The sequence below is a fragment of the Bufo gargarizans genome, chromosome 1, assembly GCF_014858855.1.
Source record: "Bufo gargarizans isolate SCDJY-AF-19 chromosome 1, ASM1485885v1, whole genome shotgun sequence".
Lineage (NCBI taxonomy): Eukaryota > Metazoa > Chordata > Amphibia > Anura > Bufonidae > Bufo > Bufo gargarizans.
In genome coordinates, this window is record NC_058080.1 from 311,305,079 (window position 1) to 311,331,050 (window position 25,972).

At 43.7% G+C, this 25,972-nt stretch overlaps 1 protein-coding gene across 2 annotated transcripts in view; it reads right to left on the bottom strand.

The window, feature by feature from the left end:
• LOC122945970 (poly [ADP-ribose] polymerase tankyrase-1) overlaps positions 1–25,972 on the bottom strand; it is a 261,810-nt gene that overhangs the window by 147,016 nt on the left and 88,822 nt on the right. For both annotated transcript variants that reach the window (XM_044305225.1, XM_044305216.1), the window contains exons 4-5: positions 17,245–17,281; positions 15,682–15,757 (exon numbers count right to left, since the gene is read on the bottom strand). In XM_044305225.1, coding sequence (XP_044161160.1) covers positions 15,682–15,757; positions 17,245–17,281 — 113 coding nt within the window. The remainder of the gene's footprint in view (positions 1–15,681; positions 15,758–17,244; positions 17,282–25,972) is intronic.

The following is a 25,972-nucleotide window of genomic DNA, read 5'->3' on the forward strand; positions in this document are numbered from 1 at the left end:
GCCCATTAAGAACTGCTTCCAGACACGAATTAACTTATAATTCTGTTTTTAAGATCTAACTTACTATAAACAGCAAGCATCGTATAGCTTTCCAATCAGTATTTTAAAGGGGTTGTCCAGAAATAGAAAACTATGGCTGTTTTCGAGACAGAAACAGCACCACACATGTTTGAGGCTTGTGTCTGGTATTGCAGGTGCTGCACTTTAATACCACACAGGTGCTGTTTTGGGGGGGAAGCAGTTTGAGAAATTGGACAACCCCTTTAACAGATATATGCCATTAGATTCTCAGACCCGAAGAAAAGAAAAACAAAAGGACAATCATTTTCCTGAACTGCCCATCAATAGCGTCACTAAATTAGGCTCAGTCAGCATTTCCATTGTAAATTCTAATTGATTCCTAAAGTAAAAAAAGCAAATGCATGCAGCGCTATTCTTCCCATCAATATGATGAGCACCTGACAGATCCCAGTATAATCCCATAGGGCACCACTGGTGTGCAGGGAATCTGGCAGGCCTGCATCTTTCAATAAATTAGGAGCATCTCATTCCAGTGCTAATTAGATCAAGACTGGCATATGAAATCGTCTTAATAGAGTACCCATATGTGCTAGACGCTGGAACATGTTTGGACTTAAAGGCGTATTCTGGTTACATCATAATGGAGAGGTAGGTCGACCATGTGCCCTGCTGCTTCATTTAAGGGGCTGTCCGAGAAGATTAAAAATCTTCAACAACCCCTGCAATACAGTAAAATATAAATACATTACATACTCACCCGTTTCTCCAGCAGGGTTCTCTGCACTGCTCCTCTGGTACTCCTGCCACTGTTTGTTTTTCAATCATCAGCAGCAGCCAGTCACTGTCCTCAATGGTCTACAGCAGAGGACAGTGACTGGTTGCAGCAGCGAGTTGCCAAATCCAGGCATGTTACCAGCTGCTATGACATGCACAGTGAAGTGCCTGGATTCAGCACCTCATTACTACAACCACATTCCAGCGGTCTACGAGTATAGAGCAAGAGGTATACTGCAACCCAGAGCTCTGGTCCAGGTTAAAGGGATTCTGTCATGACATTTTAGACCTATAACCTAAACATATGGCCAGGTCCGTACTAATAACCTGAATCCAAGATTGTCCTTATTAAATCTGCCTGTGGCTCTATTAGCACATAAAACTGGTTTTTATAACCTGTTATTCACCTACCTAAGGTGCCCAAAGGGACGTCGCTTCATACAGTGTGCCCGGCTGCACCCATCTCAGTCTGGTGCCCAGCGCTGCCTTCCCAGCTGAAATCGCCGCCTTCCTCACCTCAGCCCCCACAATCGTCCGGTCCCTCAGGTTATGACTAGTGCGCACTCGCGGGATCTGGCAGAGGGACTGGACGATTGCGGAGGCGGGGCTGAGGTGAGGACACCACAGAAAACCCACCAAAACCTACTGTAATAATTGGATAGCTCAAAATACACAGACTATGCCATTTTTATCTTACTACTGACTTGCATTCCCCTGCAGCCAGCAAATGGTCAGTGAAGTATGTGCTAACGCACACAGAAGACCCTTTCCAAGATTACTGCAGGGGAATGGAAGTGAGTAGAAAGATAAAAGCTCGAGATTCACCCTATGTCCTAAGGGTTAACGGGTTGTGTGTAGCAGACTCCTGCACCGAGCTCGCTCCATGTGTTAACCCCATGATGTGCCAGTATGTCATGAGGGTTAAGGGGTTGTACGTAGCGGGCTCACGCACTGAGCTAGCGCTGTGTCTCTTCACCACGATGTACCATTATGTCATGAGGGTTACGGTGTTGTATGTAGCAGGCTTTTTACATTTAGTACAAGACTACTAATTTGCCTGCTCTTGACGTGCACATTTAACATTAAAATCTAACTTTTATTAGTCTTTTTTTAAACAATTAGTGATGACTTATTCCCATCTAACCTACTGTTTAAAACTATCTACTAGACCCTCTGGTGTGCTGTTTAAATTTACTTGCTGTGCTTTCATTATGGTAGCCTGGTAGCGGCGCGCTTGCTCCAGTAGCTATCTATTGTTTATTTCGTCATCGACCTACTATCACACTTTTAAGAGGTCTAAAGTAGCTTAAAACCCTATACACTGCCCCCCGACATGTTTCGCCATATACATGGCGTCTTCAGGGGATCGGGCAGTCTAGTATGTAGCGGGCTCACGCACTGAGCTAGCGCTGTGTCTCTTCACCACGATGTACCATTATGTCATAAAGGTTACAGTGTTGTATGTAGCGGGCTCACGCACTGAGCTAGCGCTGTGTCTCTTCACCACGATGTACTATTATGTCATAAAGGTTACGGTGTTGTATGTAGCGGGCTCACGCACTGAGCTTGCGCCGTGTCTCTTCACCAAGATGTACCATTATGTCATGAGGGTCACAGTGTTGTATGTAGCGGGCTCACACACTGAGCTTGTGCCGTTTCTCTTCACCACAACGTACCATTATGTCATGAGGGTTATGGGGTTGTATGTAGCGGGATCACGCACTGAGCTAGCGCTGTGTCTCTTCACCACGAGGTACCATTATGTCATGAGGGTTATGGGGTTGTATGTAGCGGGATCACGCACTGAGCTAGCGCTGTGTCTCTTCACCACGATGTACCATTATGTCCTGAGGGTTATGGGGTTGTATGTAGCGGGATCACGCACTGAGCTAGCGCTGTGTCTCTTCACCACGATGTACCATTATGTCCTGAGGGTTATGGGGTTGTATGTAGCGGGATCATGCACTGAGCTAGCGCTGTGTCTCTTCACCACGATGTACCATTATGTCCTGAGGGTTATGGGGTTGTATGTAGCGGGATCATGCACTGAGCTAGTGCTGTGTCTCTTCACCACGATGTACCATTATGTCCTGAGGGTTATGGGGTTGTATGTAGCGGGATCATGCACTGAGCTAGTGCTGTGTCTCTTCACCACGATGTACCATTATGTCATGAGGGTTATGGGGTTGTATGTAGCGGGATCACGCACTGAGCTAGCGCTGTGTCTCTTCACCACGAGGTACCATTATGTCATGAGGGTTATGGGGTTGTATGTAGCGGGATCACGCACTGAGCTAGCGCTGTGTCTCTTCACCACGATGTACCATTATGTCCTGAGGGTTATGGGGTTGTATGTAGCGGGATCACGCACTGAGCTAGCGCTGTGTCTCTTCACCACGATGTACCATTATGTCCTGAGGGTTATGGGGTTGTATGTAGCGGGATCATGCACTGAGCTAGCGCTGTGTCTCTTCACCACGATGTACCATTATGTCCTGAGGGTTATGGGGTTGTATGTAGCGGGATCATGCACTGAGCTAGTGCTGTGTCTTCACCAAGATGTACCATTATGTCATGAGGGTCACAGTGTTGTATGTAGCCGGCTCACACACTGAGCTTGCGCCGTGTCTCTTCACCACGACGTACCATTATGTCATGAGGGTTATGGTGTTGTATGTAGCGGGATCACACACTGAGCTTGTGCTGTGTCTCTTCACCAAGATGTACCATTATGTCATGAGGGTCACAGTGTTGTATGTAGCGGGCTCCCACACTGAGCTTGTGCTGTGTCTCTTCACCACGACGTACCATTATGTCATGAGGGTTATGGGGTTGTATGTAGCGGGATCACGCACTGAGCTAGCGCTGTGTCTCTTCACCACGAGGTACCATTATGTCATGAGGGTTATGGGGTTGTATGTAGCGGGATCACGCACTGAGCTAGCGCTGTGTCTCTTCACCACGATGTACCATTATGTCCTGAGGGTTATGGGGTTGTATGTAGCGGGATCACGCACTGAGCTAGCGCTGTGTCTCTTCACCACGAGGTACCATTATGTCATGAGGGTTATGGGGTTGTATGTAGCGGGATCACGCACTGAGCTAGCGCTGTGTCTCTTCACCACGATGTACCATTATGTCATAAAGGTTACAGTGTTGTATGTAGCGGGCTCACGCACTGAGCTTGCGCCGTGTCTCTTCACCAAGATGTACCATTATGTCATGAGGGTCACAGTGTTGTATGTAGCGGGCTCACACACTGAGCTTGTGCTGTGTCTCTTCACCACGACGTACCATTATGTCATGAGGGTTATGGGGTTGTATGTAGCGGGATCACACACTGAGCTTGCGCCGTGTCTCTTCACCAAGATGTACCATTATGTCATGAGGGTCACAGTGTTGTATGTAGCGGGCTCACACACTGAGCTTGTGCTGTGTCTCTTCACCACGAGGTACCATTATGTCATGAGGGTTATGGGGTTGTATGTAGCGGGATCACGCACTGAGCTAGCGCTGTGTCTCTTCACCACGAGGTACCATTATGTCATGAGGGTTATGGGGTTGTATGTAGCGGGATCACGCACTGAGCTAGCGCTGTGTCTCTTCACCACGATGTACCATTATGTCCTGAGGGTTATGGGGTTGTATGTAGCGGGATCATGCACTGAGCTAGCGCTGTGTCTCTTCACCACGAGGTACCATTATGTCATGAGGGTTATGGGGTTGTATGTAGCGGGATCACGCACTGAGCTAGCGCTGTGTCTCTTCACCACGATGTACCATTATGTCCTGAGGGTTATGGGGTTGTATGTAGCGGGATCACGCACTGAGCTAGCGCTGTGTCTCTTCACCACGATGTACCATTATGTCCTGAGGGTTACGGGGTTGTATGTAGAGGGCTCACACGCAGAGATCACTTCATATGCAGTGGTGCTGGCTGTATAATACAGCAGGAAAGACTGGGTTCGGAGATGACGCAGTCATTTAACCCCTCAGATGCATTGGTCAACTGCGACCGTGATATCTGTGGGGACAGACTGGGGGGCTCCCTCTGCCTTACATTCGGAGCCCCCATGGTGAAATTATGTTTCCGCAGTGTGTAAAGACTAAATCTACCACATCCAGTTGTCAGCTTAAGCCTATTCCATTGACTAAAGTAATCAAAATAAATAATCAAATCTAACAATAATGAGTGGTTACAGCTAGAGGAGGAATTCAATGGAGCAGCACGGTGGATCAGATTAGGGATGGAGTTTGTACGTTCTCCCTTTGTTTGCTCCAATTTCCATCCACACTCCAAAGACATACAGGTAGGAAATTATATTGTGAGTCCCATTGGGGACAGTGAATGATGAAAGCACTGCGGAATATGTTGGTGCTATATAAGCAAGAGAAATAAATAAATGCAAAAAAGTCTCATCTGCAATAACAGATTCTATCTGCCGGGCACATAATACACACATGGGGCAGAGTTACAAAAACTGTCCTTGCTGCCCATAGCAACCAATCACAGCGCAGCTTTCATTTCTAATAATGCAACAGAAAAAATAAAAGTGTTGCAATTGGCAAAAAAGACCGTCTTTCTTTTAGACAGCTGTATAAGTCTCACCCATATGATAGTGTTCCTGATTTTTCCTCGAAGTAGTACAAAATAGGGGATAACTAACTGATTGCTCGGATAAAACCACTGGGGCCCCCATTGATCCCAAGAGCGGGAGTCCTGTTCCCCCGATGTGATGGAGCACCATGTCTGGCACACATCCTGCTGCTCCATTCATTTTCTCTAGAACTTTCATAAATGGAGCGCCAGTGCACATGCCCGACTGGCCGCTCAGTTTGTTTCAGGGGGCACCATGGGGTATGAGGTCCCTGTTCTAGTGATCCGTGGGGGTCCTAGTAGTATGAACCCCACTGATTTAATAGTTATCCGTATCTTGTGAATAGGTGATAACTTCACACAAAATACCCCTTTAAGAAAAACAGGTCATATATGTTTTGGGGGAAAGGATAGTGAAATCTCTCTAGTTGTATAACCTACAAAACCAAGAGGTGTATGATTTACTGAGTAACAAGACCAAAAATAGTAATGGTATCCATTTTGGTTCCCAGCCTGCCTATAAAAAACAAAAACAAACTAAATGTCACTTAGAAATGTTTGCAAGAGAATTTAGAGCAACACAAGGGTCTGTACTGAGAAACGAGAAATAGCAAGCAGATAGCTCTACTACAAGCTGCCGAGAAAGCAAATTACCGAACGTTAACCAGGGCTGGAGAATACTCTGTGTGCAAACTATAAGGAACACAACACGGTTAGTAATGGGGCTTTTAACCATATTAAGAAAAATAAAAGGGCATCTGTCACCATGATCAACCCTATTTAATCCAGGCAATCTGCAAATCCGATGCAGAGAAATGCTTACTTTTAGTTATATGTCAATGCAGTGTCTGGAGCACAGAGGGGCTGGCCTAGCCTCTCCGAGCACTGCTTCACCTCCACCTCTGCCTATTGCCACTCCCCCTCCATGAACTTTACAGGGCCTGGCATCATCGCTGGTGTGATGCCTAGCCCTGAAGTCATGCACGTGCACCAAAATAGTTAAGGTCTCTAATCTGTTATCTCTGCTCTGAGATCTTCATTGGACACATGGTACAGCGGTCGGAGCTGGCATGAAAATAAAACATTTCATGTTAACAATAATATGTACTTTTAGCTCAAGTTTTTTAGAATTTTCCAAAGGGTTAAGAGGAGAAAACCTACCCCACATATTATTATGTCATTTCTTCAGAGTACGGCAATACTCCATATGTAGTTGTAACCTGCCGTTAGGGCACACTGCAAGGCTCAGAAAGGAAGGAGCACTATTTGGCTCTTAAACAGAATTTACTGGAATGGGTTTGGGCAACACGTCTCATGAGGTACCAGTGGAAATATCTCCCTCTGTAAATCAGAGGCAGCTGTCACTACGGCACTCCAGCTGTTCTGAAACTACTACTCCCAGCATGATCCTTTCACTTCTGTGGGAGTTCAGAGAACAGTCAAGCAACTGTACATAATAGGAGATGTAGTTTCACAACACCTGGAGTGCCAGAGGTTGCTTACCCCTGATCTAAGGAGTTAAACGTTGCAGCGGGGTGTCAGCTTTATGACCGCTGCTGATGGCGGCTCTGTTCCTGAGCCGCTGCCATCTCCGTACCGTAAATGTATGGCATGGGGCATTAATGTTCAGCTTGCCATGCAATACATTTATGGCATGAGCCAGTCAAGGCTGGACTAATTTGTTTTTGCATTTTCATATTTTTCAACATGACTTTCAAAAGCCATAACTTTTTTCAGTTTTCCATTCACATAGCAATATAAGGGTTTATTTTTTGTGGGACAAAGTTATATGACTATACCATTTTTACTATATTATGTAGCGGAAAACAGGTGGAGAAATTGAAAAAAAATATATATAAAATCTACCAAGGTTTTTTTTTTTTTGCCATTACTATACTATCTTTGCACTAAAAATAAGATGACCTTATTCTGCAAGTCAGTACGATTAGAGTGATGCCAAAATTTATATAGTTTTTATTAAGTTTAAGCACTCAAAAAAGTTTTTTTTTCTTTGCATTGCTATATTCCAGCACCCATAACTTTTTAATGTTTTCATCTATAGAGCTGTGTGTAAGCTTGTTTACTGCAGGCGGACTGTTTTTTATTGGCACCGTTTTAGGTTTATTCAAGATTTTATCATTATTACGGCAGTCATCGTGCTGGAAAAATATTCTACTATTCTAATTTACTTTTCAAATGCGGTGATCAGGGTTGTCAACTTAATTATTTTTTTTTTTCTGGACAATTAATCCAAAAAAGAAGTCACAGCCAGCCAGCATTTTTTACGGACAAATTGGAAAACTATAATGAATGATAAAGATTAGAGATGAGCGAATATCACATTTTGACATTCATTCACGCTTCGTTTGGCGGTAAAAGGTAAATTGCGTTATGGATTCAGTTAGCACGGACCATAACGCAATTCTATGACGGAATGCATAATGGAATACTTTTAGAGGCATTCCGTTATTTATTCAGTCATACTGGAAGTCTATGGGCTGCAAAACTGATCCGTCCCGTTTCCATTATGCAGGAGAGGACTCCCCTGTATAACGGAAACGGGACGGATCATTTTGCAGCCCATAGACTTCCAGTATGACTGAATAAATAACGGAATGCCTCTAAAAGGTATTCCGTTATGCATTCCGTCATAGAATTGCGTTTTGGTCCATGGTAACATGAAATTCGCTCATCTCTAATAAATATTCTAAGCAATACATGTCTATAGGTCAGATACTAATACTAAACACATAACCAGCATTTACTGTGAACTCTAAAAAGCTGAGAATTACAATCACAGTGAACTGCTAGATTATCACCAGCTTAAAAAATAAAAAAATCATAGACCCATTTAATTTTTTTTTCACAGACACTGAAAAAAAGTCCCCTTTACAAGGCCCCAGGCAGTCACAGTAACCCATCGGAGCACCACAATTTTGCTGCGGGGGCTCCGCTGCCAGACAGAGCAGCTCCATCCCTCTGTCTAAGCACACAAGTGCAGCGACTGCTATTAATTGTGGCATCCGAGGGGTTAAAATGGCATCTGTGTCATCTCTGATACTGATCACTGGCGGTGAATGGCTACTGCGTTATACAGCTAGCACCTGTGGCTTATGGAGGATAATCAGCGGGTGAGTCCGCTCCATACATCCTCTTAACGCCAAACATGTACATCCACATGATTTTGCATTAAAGGGTTAAGTGACGGCATATTACGTTATTCAGGCGGCTGTATTAAAAACCATCCATGTCGTGGATGATTTTTAATACACATGACTATATGTCAGTGCAGGATACAGACCTGCCAGTTACCGGAGATAATGGTCTTGTGGGGTCTTCTGGTCAGAATTCCTTGAGACACACACCAGAGTAGTGCACACTCCGAGTTCATCAGCAGAGACCACTGCTCTGTATGGGGAAACCAGTGGTGTGACACAAAACACAGCTGTTTGAACTGGACCTTACTGGTGTTTAGAATGAAGATGCCACAGAAGTAATTAAGAACTCCCAGCCATCCAGGGAACTGTGCAGCCTGGTAACATTAGCGTGGGAAAAGGAACGGAACTACTACTAGTAAGGGTAGTATTACTGGAACGTCCGTTAGCAATGATATGGCTCTGTAATACTGCCGCTGATTACCCAAGGAATGCTCCTTCATCAGGCTATCAAGATTTGTAAGCCGGCAGCAGATCATTCCGTCCAATCACTCTCTGCTGCTGGCAAACAATGAATCATGATTGGGACGAGCGATGGCATAAAGATCACTCCTCTCCATACTGTGGAGAAGATTGCTGCATGGAATAACAACTCTCTCCTCCACTAACAAGCAGGCGATTTCTGGGAAGGAACGCTTCCTTCCTGACAATCGTATGAATTCTTTTAATGTAACACATCCCTAGATATATTACAATTTATCTTATTCTCATGTTTTTCCCTAGAAAAATAAAAATACATTTCACAGAAAGCTTCCCCCTTCCCGACAAATCTGACATGTGTCACTTTATGTGGTAATAACTTTGGAGTGCTTTAATTTATCCAAGCCATTCTGAGATTGTTTTCTCGTGACACATTGTCATGACAGTGTTAAATTTGAGTCAATATATTTCACCTATATTTATAAAATAATCCAAAATTTAAAAAATAAAATAAAATTTGCAATTTTCAAAATTTCTATTTCTCTGCTAACAGAAAGTGATACCTCATAAAATATTTATTACTTAACATTCGCCATATGTCTACTTTATGTTGGCATCATTTTGGAAATGTTATTTAATTTTTTTAGGACGTTACAAGGCTTAGAATTGTAGACGCAATTTTTAAACTTTTAAAGAAAATTTCCAAAACCCACTTTTTAAGGGGCAGTTCAGGTCTGAAGTCACTTTGCGAGGCCTACATAGTGGATACCCCCATAAATGACCCCACTGTAGAATAGACACCCCTCAAGTCACTCAAAACTGATTTTACAAACTTTGTTAACCCTTTAGGCGTTCCACAAGACTTAGGCTGGGTTCACACCTGAGCGTTTTACAGCGCGTTCCTACGCGCTGTAAAACGCTCAACAAGGAGAAACCAATGATTCCCTATGGGAATGGTTCACACTTGGGCGTTTTACAGCGCGTACGATCGCGCTGTAAAACGCCCGACGCTCAAAAAAGTACATGAGCGACTTTTGGGGCGTTTGTGGCCATAGGACACTGTAGTGAATCACACAAACGCGCGTCAAACGCGCGTTTACTATTACAAAAACGCGCATAAAAATGCGCGACAAAAACACGCGTGAAACGCGCGTTTGCGCAACGCTCAAGTGTGAACCCAGCCTTAAAGGGAGTCTGTCACCACATTTCAGCATATTAGACCGATCAAATAGGGTTATATGATCCACCCAGAACTTAAAAACGGTACCTTTGTTGTAGAAAACAGACTTTTCTTTTAACCTTATAAGTTCATTTTCGGCTATGTTAATGAGCCCTCAAGTGCCCAGGGCGGTGTCTCAATCCTCGGAGCCCCAGGCAGCACCTCCTAAACGGCTCATAACCCTGCCCTCCGTGCGCATCTGCCCGCCCGTTTACTCCCCTCCCCTGTCCTTTTCCACTGCGGCTGTGCGGTCCAAATCGTAGCGGGCGCATGCGCAGTAGGTATTGTAAAGTCCTGCCAGGAGCAGGCATCGCATTGCGCCCGCTACGATTTGGACCGCACAGCCGCATCAAATAGGGTAGATCATGTGCTATTTTTATAGACCAAGTAGTTACGGACACAATGATATCAAATATGTCTACTTTCTTTGTTTGTTTCAGTTTTACATAATAAAGCATTTTTTATTTAAAAAAAAAAATCATGTTTTTGTATCTTCATTTTCTAAACGCCATATTTTTTAGGATAGTCTGGTGCAGGGGCTTGTTTTTTGCAGGAAGATTTGACGCTTTTATTGGTACTATTTTTGGGCACATAAGATTTTTTTGATCATTCATTATTTCACTTTATGGGGCAAGGTACCCAATATGTATACTTTTTCTTATTTATTTAAGTTTTACCCAATAAAATCATTTTTGAAAGCAAAAAAAAATTACGTTTTAGTGTCGCCATAGTCTGAGAGCCATAGCTTTTTTATTTTTTGACCGATTGTCATAATTAGGGTCTTATTTTTTGCAGGATGAGGCGACGGTTTGATTGTTACTATTTTGGGGGGCATTTGCATGTTTGATCCCTTGGTGTTGCACTTTATGTGATGTTAGATGACAAAAAAAGTTTTTTTATGGTGTTCAACTGAGGGGTTAGGTCATGTGATATTTTTATAGAGCTGTTTTTTTACGGATGAAGTGATACCTAATAGGTCTACATTTTTCTTTTTATTTATTTCACTTATAGACACTTTATTTGACAATAATACTTTGAAAAAAAACAAAGACTAAAATACTAATAAAAAATTAGTGTCTCCATTGTCTAAGAGTCATACTTTTTTTTTTTTTATCGATTGTCTTAAATAGGGTCTCATTTTTTGCAGGATGAGGTGACTGTTTGGTACTATTTTGGGGGGCATAAGCCTTTTTGATCGCTTGGTGTTGCAATTTTTGTGATGTAAGGTGACAAAAAAAATTGCTTTTTTGGCACTGTTTCTATTTTTTTTTACGGTGTTCACCTGACTGGTTAGGTCATGTGATATTTTTATAGAGCTGGTTGTTACGAACGCGGCGATACCCAATATGTATACTTTTTTAAAATGTATTATTTATTTCACTTCAACACAATAATAGCATTTTTGAAAAAAAATTAAAATCATGTTTTAATGTCTCCCATGTTCTGAGAGCTATAGTTTTTTTAATTTTTTTGAGCGATTTTTTATGTAGGGGCTCATTTTTTTCGGGATAAGGTGACTGGTTTATTGGTACCATTTTGTGGGACATATGCCTTTTTGATCACTTGGTGTTGCAATTTTTGAAAAAAATTGCTTTTTTATGGTGTTTATCGAATGGGGTGGATCAGGTGATATATTTATAGAGCCGGTCGTTACGGACGCGGCAATACCAAATATGTAAAGAAAAAACAGGATTAGGGCTCATTCACACGAACGTGTGATGCCAGTTGCCGTATTACGTACCACATTTGCGGATACGCAATACATGGGCACCGTCCCGTGGCCATTCCACATGACGGATGCATTCATTTCAATGGGTCCGCAAATCTGTAGATGCGGAACGGTGCAGAACGGAAGAATGAAACGCTACGGAAGCACTATGGAGTGCTTTCTGGGGTTCCCGTTCTGTGATTCCGCACTGCAAGAAGATAGAGCAAGTTCTATCTTTTTGCGGATCGGAAGGATTGCGGACCCATTCAAGTGACTGGGTCTGCGATCCCCATGCGCCTGCCGCATGGACGGTGCCCATCCATTGCGGACCGCAATTTGCGATCCACAGCACGAGCACGGGCTTCATACGTTCATGTGAACGAGCCTTTATAGTATGAAATACATAGGCTGGCACTCTATCCAGCTGAGTGATCCATACAGAGCCGGATAGAGAGTGCCAGCCTATGTATTTCATACTATAATCCTATTTTTTATTACTTAATTGGGGAATTTATTTTATTTTTGCATGTGAAACTTTTTTCTTTTTTTTTTTTAAACCACTTTATGTCTTATTTTTTTATTTTACACTTTGCATCTCCCATAAGGGCATACAAGACCTCTGGGGGACATTTACCTTCACTTTTTTTTCACCATTGATTTCTACTGTAACTGGGGCTGACATAGTAGCCCCAGGTACAGGGGAAATACACCCCCCAGTGCAGGGCTGATCGAGGTCTGTAGAAGCGCTTCCTGATCTGTATAGCGATCTAGAAGGCAGGGACACCTGGGAACTGTCCCTGCCTTCTCTCTGGGTTGCCCTTCTGTTACCGACAGCTGGCCCCCCACTCGGCAGCTGCATAGGACGTTTAGATCCTATGGGCGGATGTGAAGTGGTTAAAGGTAACCGTCACCGGGATTTTGTGTATAGAGCTGAGGACATGGGTTGCTAGATGGCCGTTAGCACATTCGCAATACCCAGTCCCCTTAGCTCTGTGTGCTTTTATTGTGTAAAATAAACGATTTGATACATATGCAAATTAACTCGAGATAAGTCCTGTATGTGAGATGAGTCAGAGACAAGATTCATCTCAGGTTAATTTGCATATGTATCTTATCGTTTTTTTCCACAATAAAAGCACACAAAGCTATGGGGACTGGATATTGCGAATGTGCTAGCGGCCATCTAGCAACCCATGTCCTCAACTCTATACACAAAATCCCGGTGACAGGTTCCCTTTAAGGAAGGTTCTGTTTAAAGAGGACCAGTCACCTCTACTGACATGTCTGTTTTAACATCTACTTGCATCCCCATGTAATAATTCTGGGGCATCCATTTATAGGACTATGATGTGCAATGCCTTTATCATTCCTGCTAGAAGTTAATGCAGTTTGCAGTTGAGGTCCAAATGGGGTGTTACCAGTTGGGGATGTGCCCCTGCAAACTATTAAAAAATCACTTTATAACTTCTAGCAGGAATAATAAAGGAATGGCACAACATGATGTCATAAGAAGAGATGCCCCAGAATTATTACATGGTGAACGCTAGTAATTGCTAAAACAGACATCAGGAGAGGTGACCAACCCCTCTTTAAAGGGGCTTTCCGGGAGTTTGAAACTGATCAGTGGCGGTCTGACACCTGGTACTTCTGCCGGTCAGCTCACAGTATGCTGCAGCCTCCTCTCAGCTTTCCCTAGGCCATGAGATGCCATATTTATCTGTCACGTGGCCTAGGTGCAGCTCAGTCCCATTGAAGTGAATGGGGATGAGCACCATACCAAGCACAGCCGCTATACAATGTACGGCAATGTGCTTGGTTTGCAGAGAGAAGGCTGCGGTACTACAGCTGATCGGTGGGAATCCTAGGTGTCAGACCTCCACCGACCAGATAATGATGATTAGTATAAAACTCTCAGAAAAACCCCTTTAGGTAGCAATTTGCTTTTTCAGTAATAACGATGGTACAATTCCATCTATGTAGCGGTCACATGTCATTGTTCCGCTAACACCACTTAGTCAGTGAGGCAGAACATGGCACTACACTGGTTTAATACACATAGGCCTACACACAGAAGAATCCCACCCCTATAAAAAATAAAAGTGTGCCCAGGTACAATTAACAGTCTACAGCATGATTTACAATGTACGGTGTAATCTTATTACATTGCCAGTGACCTTAACTAAATCGCCTGCAGCCATAGTGTAAGCCTAGGTAAGCAATTTATCAAATTCTGCAGTAAAGGATTCAGGAAATGTTCTACATGCAGATGCAAAGCAAAACGTTATTTAAAGGGATTGTGTCATGAAAAATACTCTACATTTTTCAAACTAGCACCTAGATCTGAATACTTTTGTAATTGTATCCAATTAGAAATGTAGCATAGCCACTGAGTTATTCTATAAAATGTATCTGCATAGCGCCACCTGCTGTTTGTTCTTTTCCTTATAGCTTGTCCACCTCACTGAGAAGGTCGCATATGCTTACTTTAAATCTTCAGCTGTGACTGGCCAGATTTTCTGTTAAAACCTTAGGCAGTTACAGGGAAAGAGCTGCAGCAGACCGGACACACACCCTGAGTAAGGACCGCCAGCAGGAAATAAATCTAGCAGAGCAATGGCGCAATGAACGGTTCTGGTTCTAGCTTTGTAAGAAAGTCATTGTCATGTACTATAAATAGGCACTCTAGCTGTGGTGAAACTATGACTCCCATCATGCTGAATTCATTTCTATGGAGTTCTGAGAACAGCCAAGCAAGTGTACATCTTGGGAGTGGTAGGTTTACCACAGCTGGAGCGCTGGAGGTTAGCCATCACAGTCCTATATGATCCACAAAGTAAAAACCAGGACCGTTCTTAAAAGCTGTGACGATCCTTTATTAGTACAGCAAGCACATACAAATGAAATGAATCACCTAAAATGTTTATTAATTGAAACCAGATACGGATACATTTTTTTAAGTATGTTTTTGCTTTGATAGTGGATTTTTTTTTAAAGCTATTTTCTGTACATAATTATGGGGGTGGTCATCTTGCCTGAGCTGCTGTTAACAGCATTCAGAGATATGCTTTACTGCAACCACATGGACCATGGGAACCTGCAGACTGAAGACAACGCAATGACTTCTACGGGAGAGTGTTCTAGACATGTCCTGTGATCTGTGTAAAGGTCATTGTGCAGGGAGGGGAAGTATATAATCTGTGACCACAACCTGTTCAGAATAGTGGGCCTTCAGTTATTTATACATAGGTGTCCTCTTCCATTGTAATTCTGCCTGTGATAATGAGATGACTGCTGATCTCTACAGAGCAGATGTGTAAGCCTATAAAGGCACTGTTGCTAGCGTGAAAACTGCAGGATTTTTTTTTTTCCCAATATAGATATTGATATGGAAAATTAAAAAGCATCAAAAATTAGTAAGAATATATTGAGCATAAGATCTTTCTGCAACCCTAAGCGCTTGCTTAAAAAAAAAATAAAAAAAAAATAAAAGAGAACAAAACATAGCAGAAGGGAGCAGGGCCACAGCGGCCCAACACATTTGACACATTTGATATAATATGGCACATGGACATCACAGATGTAACACATTTATTAAGAGGCCTGTGCCAATCTACCCCATTTAGAGGCATTGCTGGAGACCTCAGCGAAGATATGGGTAAGAACACAACATGTACAAAACACAGTATATCCATACGCTTTACGTGAAACCGGTACACTTCGTGCTCACCTTGCGTCCATCACTGGCATGGCAGTTGACATTTAAAGGTGTAAGCAGAGCCATGAGTTTTTCCTCATTCCCACTCCTACAAAAATAAAAAACAGCACGGATTACATTCCTGGGTTTCCCAATCTTCCCATAAAGCTCTGACATATCTGTGAACACATTTACTAGATTTTTGGCCGCTGAGGCAATTCTTAGAAAGTGGGCACAGAACTGGCAAACAGCATCTGAAAACTTCCGTTTTTCAATACATGACGGTGCCAAAGACACGCACAAGTATGTGATATGTATTACAGGTGCCAAGATAACCTCTTCCAGCTCCCCATGTGCCATTAGGCTTTAAACTGTAACTGGCAGAGGTATGCAGCATAACACGCAGCACATGCACCAAATCTGGGGCCGGAGGTATCTACTAGAGACGGTGACAGAGTGATATTGGTTGACTATCATTGCAGCAGATTCCAGTACACCCCGCAGCAACAAGCCTCCACAAGGAAGGCAATGGAGGAGACGGATAAGGATGCCTGGGCTTGTGCTCATTTACATACATACACGTTGTCAGCCCGTGTGGACAAAATAATGAAATTACTGTGTGGGAAATGCAGTAGATGCTGCAAATAGTCCGCCGCTATACCCTCTAACTAAGCGAATGACCGGACTTCTCGTTCTCCCTGCCCTTCACATCTATGCAGCTTTCAACCGTTTCATCTGTACAATGTCATAGCCTCCTAGCTGGGTTTGGTGCCTTTTTTTAAAATTTTATTTTCCTTTTAAATTTAACAAGACATTCGCTCTTAAAGTGGTCTCTCAGCATTACTTTTACATCAAATGGGCGACGCTCAAACTATATCGCGTATACATTTTACTTAGGCAATGAAGCTAATTTTCAGGTCATAAAAATCTGAAGGAAAAAATACTTATTTTTAAAGTAAAGCCAAGAGGATTCCACAAGTGACAACAAATCTAACCAAAATGCCACAAGACTTTGGACATAGGGAAAGTCAATAGATAGAGAACATAATTTGTGTGTGTGTGTGTATATATATATATATATATATATATATATATATATATATATATATATATATATACACATACATACATACATACACATACAGTGTATACACACACTGTGACTTACACACAGTAGTACATGTGAGCTAGATATAACATCTATCTCCATCCCTTACTAATGTATTAGTGCTCATCTTCCTGAAATATAACAGTACATGTATGTACCAGCAAGAGGACTATGGTAGGCAGATATTCTGCTACTTAAAGGGGAAGACTGAATAGTATTCATTTCTGCCTTCAGCGACAGAAACACATAAAAGACACAATATGTCATCGCTATGAATCCCCTGTTCTGCTTCTTACAGGCAGCCAAGTGTGCAAAGATCCATACTAATGAACTTGGCCAGCTGTGGAGTGTACGAGTGACAAAACAATAACACCGCAATGCTATTGTAAGCCAGCTGTATCCTTTTACCCCTAACCCCCACCCCTACCTTCTTCACCCCCATCCCCCTCCCCTTCTTGAGAGATCGTGAAAATTTAAAGAGCACTCACCTGGCAGCTTCCAGGAGTTCGTCCTTTTTGTATTCACCTAAATGATTGCAAAATATCATGCTGTTAGCACTGAGTAAAAGGCAGCAAGAGAAATGTACAAGCTATCTAACAACAAAATAAAAAGGGAAAAAAACGAAGGAGAGAAATAAAGGAGGAGAGAGAAGGGGGGAGCGCAACAAGCCCACACCCAGGCTGGGTGATGGAGCAGTGACGTTAGCCAGATTGTGAAGGCAGCATCATCAGTGCCTTGGAGACGGGAGGCAAATTGACGCAGCTCCTTGTCCAATCCTCCCATGAAATGGCTTTCTTTAGACAGCCAATGAATGTGACATTATGTGTCCAGGTACACGTTCTGCTCCGACAACTGCATGCCATCCACAGACAATGTCTCTTTGCTCCTTTCATTCCACCCCCCTGCCATCATGAGTGGGCAGTCACACTACACATGGCAAGGCAAAGGCATTCAGACAAAAGGAAGCCACTGAGCAGATCTGCCAATGGTACAAATTAGTAGTCACATCTGTGCCCCACCCCTAACCTATGCAAACAGGCTTCTCCGGGGATGTCACACATCAGTACATCTACCTACTCCTTCTCCTTTGTGCATTGCCATTTATTTTTAGACTGCCTCCGGAGCAACATGAAGAGGAGAATTACTGCATGCACTCACAAGACATGATATGCTTGAGACCACAAGAGCCAGCGTAAAATAGGTCCTATGCAGACCCCCCCAACAAACAGAAGACCACTCTACACTGACATGCACCACAAAGGGGAGGGACGTGGAAAAATGGTCAAGGATGCCCTGAATTAACCTTCTCCTAGCCACAGAGAACACAAGACTGGCACATAAAGTGAAAAACACCACTCATCCTCACCACGCAAATTAAAGTACCATTGATACATATACAGCATTTACAATTTTTCCTAGACTTGGGTGAAAGCCGCATATACAATATTTTTCATACAACTGTAAAACTTGGGGCATCTGCAACACTATTTCCTTGGCTTCCCATGGTAACACACATTTGGCCAAATTCAGACAGCAGTACTTTCTGCTCACCTGCTGTCCGGATATCCAAATGTGTGTTACCATGGGAAGCCAAGGAAATAGTGTTGCAGATGCCCCAAGCAGACTCCGTAAAGTACAGGACACAAGGGGTCATCCAAGCAAAGATCAGAGGTCAGCCAGGCTGCAACAGGGACGAGCCTCTGTAGTGCCACCCACGATGCTAGGGAGGCTCGTCCCAGCCTGCTATTGGCGGCACCCCAAAAGTCCCCTCCCCCTGTCACCAGGTGCTTTGATAAGCGTGACAGGGAGATGCAGAGGCGGCTGTGCAGGTATCGGGGGGGGCGTTATGGGTGACGGGGAGCGGGATAAGTATAATCTAAATGAGTGGCCTGGGTGGGCATTATGGGGGGGGGGGGGTCAGTATAGGGGATAAATAACCCCTTTAAGCAATTAAGGGGTGGGGGGGAGAGAGGTTCAACCACTTGGCCATGTACAGCAAGCTACACCTTCAGGTTATGTTCACACAGCGAATTTGGTCACAAACCACCCAATGCCATACCAAAGAAGCAATCTCATGGAAAACTCGGTGGGGTAGATTTACGAATTCTGTCTAAAAGTAAGACAGACACACGGGGAAAATTGATCAAAACTGGTATAAAAGAAAACAGGCTTTGTTGCCCATAGCAACCAGATTCCACCTTTCATTTTCTAAAGAAGCTTTGAAAAATGAAAGGTGGAATATGATTGGTTGCTATGGGCAACAAAACCTGTTTTCCTTTATACCACATTTAAGAAATTCTCCCCACAGTCTTAAATTGTGCCAGATTTATCACAGTGGCTGATGATGGATAATAAATCTGGTGCAGCATCATATTATCCAGTCTGAGTGTTTGCTTCAAAAAATGTGACATTGTGCTGCATTTTTGGTGCGCCATGGCACATTTAAGCCACGCCCTCATTTCCCTGAAGCCACGCTCACTTTCCATTAAGCCACACCCTCTTGTCAGACAAGTAAAGTGTCTAAAACACTTCATAAACTACGTTAGAATTCAGGCACATTTTATTAGTAAATCTCCATTATCCTTATTTTGCTGGGCATAGAGCTCCAGCTCCAACAGAAATGGCTTATAATAATTAGTAATGACACCAGAATCATGTAAATAATCAAGATACTTAGATTTAATTAGATTTTTCATAAAATTTTTTTTTTAAATTTTTACAAGAACAACTGATATTGACCACCTCAGCCCCCCTAGCTTAAACACCCTTAATGACCAGACCACTTTTTACAATTCTGCACTACACTACTTTCACCGTTTATTGCTCGGTCATACAACTTACCACCCAAATGAATTTTACCTCCTTTTCTTCTCACTAATAGATCTTTCATTTGGTGGTATTTCATTGCATTTTTACTTTTTTGTTATTAAATCGAAATTTAACAAAACTTTTGCCAAAAAATGACATTTTTCCCTTTCAGTTGTAATTTATTTATTTTTTTAAACGACATCTATATATACATTTTTCTCTAAATTTATTGTTCTACGTGTCTTTGATTAAAAAAAAAGTGTTTGGGCAAAAAAAAAAACAGAAATGGTTTGGGTAAACGTTATAGCGTTTACAAACTCTGGTACAAAAATGTGAATTTCCGCTTTTTGAAGCAATTCTGACTTTCTGAGCACCTGTCATGTTTTCTGAGGTTCTACAATGCCCAGACAGTAGAAAAACCCCGCAAATAACCCCATTTCGGAAAGTAGACACCCTAAGGCAGGGATCTCAAACTGCGGCCCTCCAGCTGTTGCAAAACTACAACTCCCAGCATGCCCGGACAGCCTACAGGTATCAGCCTACAGCAGGGCATTGTGGGAGTTGTAGTTTTGCAACAGCTGGAGGGCCGCAGTTTGAGAAGCCTGCCCTAAGGTATTCGCTGATGGGCATAGTGAGTTCATGCGAGATAGTGAGATATTTCTCGGCAAAAGACAACTTTTCCCATTTTTTTATACAAAGTTGGCATTTGACCAAGATATTTATCTCACCCAGCATGGGTATATGTAAAATGACACCCCAAAACACATTCCCCAACTTCTTCTGAGAACGGCGATACCACATGTGTGACACATTTTTGCAGCCTAGATGCGCAAAGAGGCCCAAATTCCTTTTAGGAGGGCATTTTTAGGCATTTGGATCCCAGACTTCTTCTCACGCTTTAGGGCCCCTAAAATGCCAGGGCAGTATAAATACCCCACATGTGACCCCATTTTGGAAAGAAGACACCCCAAGGCATTCAATGAGGGGCATGGCGAGTTCATAGAAATTTTTTATTTTTTTTGCACAAGTTAGCGGAATTTTTTTTTTGTTTTTTCTCAAAGTCTCCCTTTCCGCTAACTTGGGACAAAAATTTAAATCTTTCATGGACTCACTATGCCCCTCAGCGAATACCTTCAGGGTGTCTTCTTTCCAAAATTGGGTCATTTGTGGGGTGTTTGTACTGCCCTGGCATTTGAGGGTCTCCGCAATCATTACATGTATGGCCAGCATTAGGAGTTTCTGCTATTCTCCTTATATTGAGCATACAGGTAATGAGATTTTTTTTTCCGTTCAGCCTCTTGGCTGAAAGAAAAAATAAACGGCACAGATTTCTTCATTCGCATCGATCAATGTGGATGAAAAAATCTCTGCAAAAAAAAAAAAAAAAAGAGGGGAAAGGCGTCTGCCTATGACATAGGAGCTCCGCCCAACATTCATACATACCCACTTAGCTCATATGCCCTGGCAAACCCGATTTCTCCATTCACATCAATCGATGTGGATGAATAAATCTTTGCCGGGATTTTTTTTTTATATATATACAAAGTGTTTGCCAAAGCATATGAACACCGCCGCCCCCTCAGCTCATAAGACTCGGCAAACGTATCTTTTAATGCAGAAGAGAAATCTCATCTTGCAGCGCCGCATACACTGACTTTTGTGTAATCTGACAGCAGCGCAATGCTTCTGTCAGAATGCACATCAGTGCTGCAGCTAGTGGATCGGTTGGTCCACCTGAAAGGTGTAAAAAAAAAAAACAGGCCGCAACGCAGTAAAATGTATTAACTTTATAATAACATTTGAACGGAACAAATAAAAACTTTATTTAACTTTTTGAACAGAACGTTAACTTTTTTGCTTACCGGTGATTTTTTTTTACCTTTATAGGACAAACCTCTCCTTCTCCATGGGACAATGTGCAAAGCGCAAATCGCCCAGAGATGTGGCGAAGTACATTATGCACTTTGTCCCAGGTGAAAGGAGAGGTTTGCAGCAGCTCTGTGTGAATGGGCCCTAATAGCCTTGTGTGCCTGTCCTGTGAGATGCAATCCCTATGCTAAGTGTACCTGTGTGTGGTACTTCCGGAAACACTCCCCTAAGCATAGGGAAGGGTGGTCAGGGCAGTCAGGACAGAAATAGCGGGTGTCACGCCTTATTCCACTCCTGCTACAGACACAACATCTTTTTCAGGGTGACGGTTGTGTTGAGGTACCAGCAACGACATTGGGGAAATGTCGCTTGTGTAGACGGCTCACTACACTGTTGGTTGGGGCCACGGAACCTCCTGGATACAGGAGGTTCTCGATGATCTCTTCCTGAAACTTGAGGAAGGATCCTGTTCTCCCAGCCTTACTGTAGAGAACAAAACTATTGTACATAGCCAATTGAATCAAATATACAGACACCTTCTTATACCAGCGTCTGGTGCGTCAGGAAACTAAATTAGGAGCCAACATCTGGTCATTGAAGTCCACCCCTCCCATGAACGAATTATAGTCGTGGACACAGAGGGGCTTTTCAATGACACGGGTTGCTCGTTCAATTTGTATTGTCGTGTCTGCGTGAATGGAGGAGAGCATGTAAACGTCACGCTTGTCTCTCCATTTCACTGCGAGTAGTTCTTCATAACACAAGGCAGCCCTCTACCCCCTTGCAAGACGGGTGGTAACGAGGCGTTGGGGGAAGCCCCGCGACTAAGTCACGCGGTGCCACAGCAGCCAATCTGTTCTAGGAACAAATGTCTGAAGAGGGGCACACTTGTGTAGAAATTGTCCACATAAAGATGGTACCCCTTGCCAAATAAGGGTGACACCAAGTCCCAGACTGTCTTCCCACTGCTCCCCAGGTAGTCAGGGCAACCGACCAGCTCCAGGGTCTGATCTTTACCCTCATAGATCCGAAATTTGTGGGTATAGTCTGTGGCCCTTTCACAGAGCTTCTACAATTTGACCCCATACTGGGCGCGCTTGCTTGGGATGTATTGTTTGAAGCCAAGGCGCCTGGTAAAATGTATAAGGGACTCGTCTACGCAGATGTTTTGCTCAGGGGTATACAAATCTGCAAATTTGTTGTTGAAGTGGTCTATGAGGGGCCGAATTTTGTGGAGCCAGTCAAAAGCTGGGTGGCCTCTGGGACAGGAGGTGGTGTTGTCGCTAAAGTACAGGAAACGCAGGATGGCCTCAAATCGTGCCCTGGACATGGCAGCAGAGAACATGGGCATGTGATGAATTGGGTTCGTGGACCAATATGACCACAATTCATGCTTTTTGGTTAGACCCATGTTGAGGCGAAGGCCCAGAAATGTTTTTAATTCGGAAACTTGGACGGGTTTCCACCGGAAAGGCTGGGCATAATAGCATCCCGGGTTGGCGGCTATAAATTGAGTGGCATACTGATTTGTTTCTGCCACGACTATGTCCAAGAGCTCCGCAGTCAAGAACAGCTAAAAAAAAAAAATCCCAGTGCCGAACCGATCTGAGCTGTCTCAACCCGAATTCCAGACTGGGCGGTGAAAGGGGGGACTAATGGTGCGGCTGAAGTTGGGGACTGCCAATCAGGGTTTGCCAGCACCTCAGGGACTCTAAGGGCTCTACGGGCCTGTCTGTGCGGTGGCTGCGACAGGGTAACTATTGCACGTGCCACCGTACCAGCTTCAACTGCCCTTCTGGTGCTCGCCACTTCACCATGTTGTACGGCAGTGCTGGTACTAGGTCCAGGGTGGGCTGCGCTGCTGGTGTATGCCTCACCACGTAATCCAACAGCGCCAGCCCCACTCTGCTGCCCTTGAAGCGGATCCTGCGCAACCTGTGGTGTAGCAACACGGGGCCGGGTACGCCTGGTGGCATCAGGGACCTCAACCTTCTCGTCCGAACTTTGGGTCAGACTGCCACTGCTTTCTACAGGTTCATATTCTGACCCGCTGGATTCGTCAGATGAGGGTTCCCATTCCTCATCCGACTGGGTCAGAAGCCTGTAGGCCTCTTCAGAAGAATACCCCTTGTTTGACATTTGGACTGCTAAATTTAGGGGGTATTCCCCGAGACTACCCAAGAAGCAAGCCTGTCTTACAAATGGGAGGCTAGTGAAGTACAGGAGGCCACTGCGATTGATAAAAAAAAAAGTTTTGATATTTTTTTTATCGCCGCAGCGCTTGTAAAGTGATTGTGCAGTGATAAAAAAAAAAAAAAAAAATGTTGTCACTGCGGCGGGGAGGGCATGAGTGAACGCACGTGTGGGCGACCAATCAGGCCTGATCAGGCAAACACTGCGTTTTGGGTGGAGGGCGAACAAAGGTGACACTAATACCACTATAGATCTGACTGATCAGTTTTGATCACTTACAGATACTATAAAAGTACAAATGCTGATTAGCGATACGCCAATCAGCGAATCAGTGACTGCGGTGCAGTGGGCGCTAAACGATCGCTAACTACCTAAGCAAGGGGCCTAAACTATCCTAAAACCTAACAGTCAATACCAGTGGGGAATCAAGGGGTTAATTGGGGTGATCTGGGGGCTAAGTGTGCTGTTTGGTGTACTCACTGATGTCTGGTCCTATAAATATAAGGCGTTATATGGCTTGTGATCCGTTTTTTTTTTTTTTTTAAATCATCAGCCTGCCTGTGATGATCATTGGCTGGCAGGCTGATGATGTAATACCCCTCTAACTTTTGCTGGCCAGCGTGTCGCGAGATGACCCGCCAATGCGTGACTCTGCCTGAGACTGCCGCCTCCGGACCGCGATCCTGCGTTAGGCGGTCCAGAGGCGGTTAAACGAGGTAGCGAGTCTTATGAAAACAAAGAACGGAACAATAATGCCAGTCATAATATCTGAATAACACTGCCTTAGCAGCCAAGACCCAAATCTCTGGACAATTTTAGATCCTATCAACCAGCCTTTGCGACCTTCAGCGCACCTAATGTACCCTTCAAATCCCTACTAGTTAGTGGGGGAGATTTATCAAACTGGCTTAGTTGCCCATAGCAACCAATCCGACTTTATTTTCACAAGGAGCTGTGAAAAATGAAAGGTGGAATCGGATAGGTTGCTATGGGCAACTAAGTCAGTTTTCCTTTATACCAGTTTTGATAAAGTACCCCCAGTGAGCATACAAGGGGACAAACGCCTTATCTCTAAATCTCAATAAATACGGTACCTTTTCACCATCCACTGAATAATGGTGGTGTCTGTCTGCTTTTACATCTTTCTGCCTCCAACTGTTCTAAGTTAAAGGGGTTGTGCAGTGTCACGTATTGATGACCCATCCTCAGGATACTTTTAATTATTATGCTGACTCAAAGAGAAATGTGCTGCAGACGTGTGGGGGAAGTCTTCTTCTTTATAACTCTCGCAGTGTGTAATTATAATTTGTGACACTAAAATGCAAGACTGCTTTGTGTTGATGCCTACGCAAACTGATGAGGCAAACCCACTTCTTCTAAAAGTGACATGAACGTTGTCTCATCCTGCTGACTGAAAAATATAATAGTTGTTATAGCGGAGCCATTTCCATGACTTATCTCAGACAATGGGGGGCATATCGCTAGGGCATGCCCCCTATAGGTGTGGGGACCGCACCTAGGTGGTGGCAGGTGGACTCTGGTCCGGCCACCACCAAGCGCTCTCCCCATAGAAGTGAATAAGAGTGCACTGTGCATGACCAGCCACCGATCCCATTCACTTCTATGCGTCCAACAGAAACAGTAGAGCCAGCACTCGGCCATTTTCGGCGGCCCCATAAAAAATAAATGGGGGGGGGGGGCTGCACATGCGCAGTGCGCTCTCCACCAATTTCAGGGCTCCGTTCTCGATAAAGGGGGTCCAGACCTATAGGACAATGAGGGCAGATCTTAACAATATGCCCCATCGTCTGTGATGAGACAACCCCTTTAATATTTAGATTGCAACAATGCTAATATTTTACTTATGTCGAACTACCTAGCCCCTGGTTCATTTTGCCGGTGAGTTGCCTCACTGTAGTGTGTCGGGTCCGCCGTCACACATTTTCGTAGTCAATGTCCACCTCTCACATCAATGTGGTGCTCTGCACATGAACAGTTCACAAAAACTGCAGAGTTTCTGAAATACTGCCGCTCTTGACCTGAAAACCCATAATCGTTCACCAAACCAGCTCATGGTATGTGACTTCCTTAAAGGGGAATTAAGAAAATTAAAATACTTGCATACTACTTTATTATAAACACATTCCCCAATACTTTACATTGGTTATAATGGCTCATTTTGATCTAGGGAGTAATCAGAGGGGAAAAAATGGCCGCTGTCCTATTAGTGCACACAAAACCTGTCCTAATCACACAGCATGACAAGTTACTTCACAACACTGAGCTAAAGAGCTGCCTCTGCCTGTCAGGGATTATAATCCTGAATACAGCTGATAAAATCTTCAA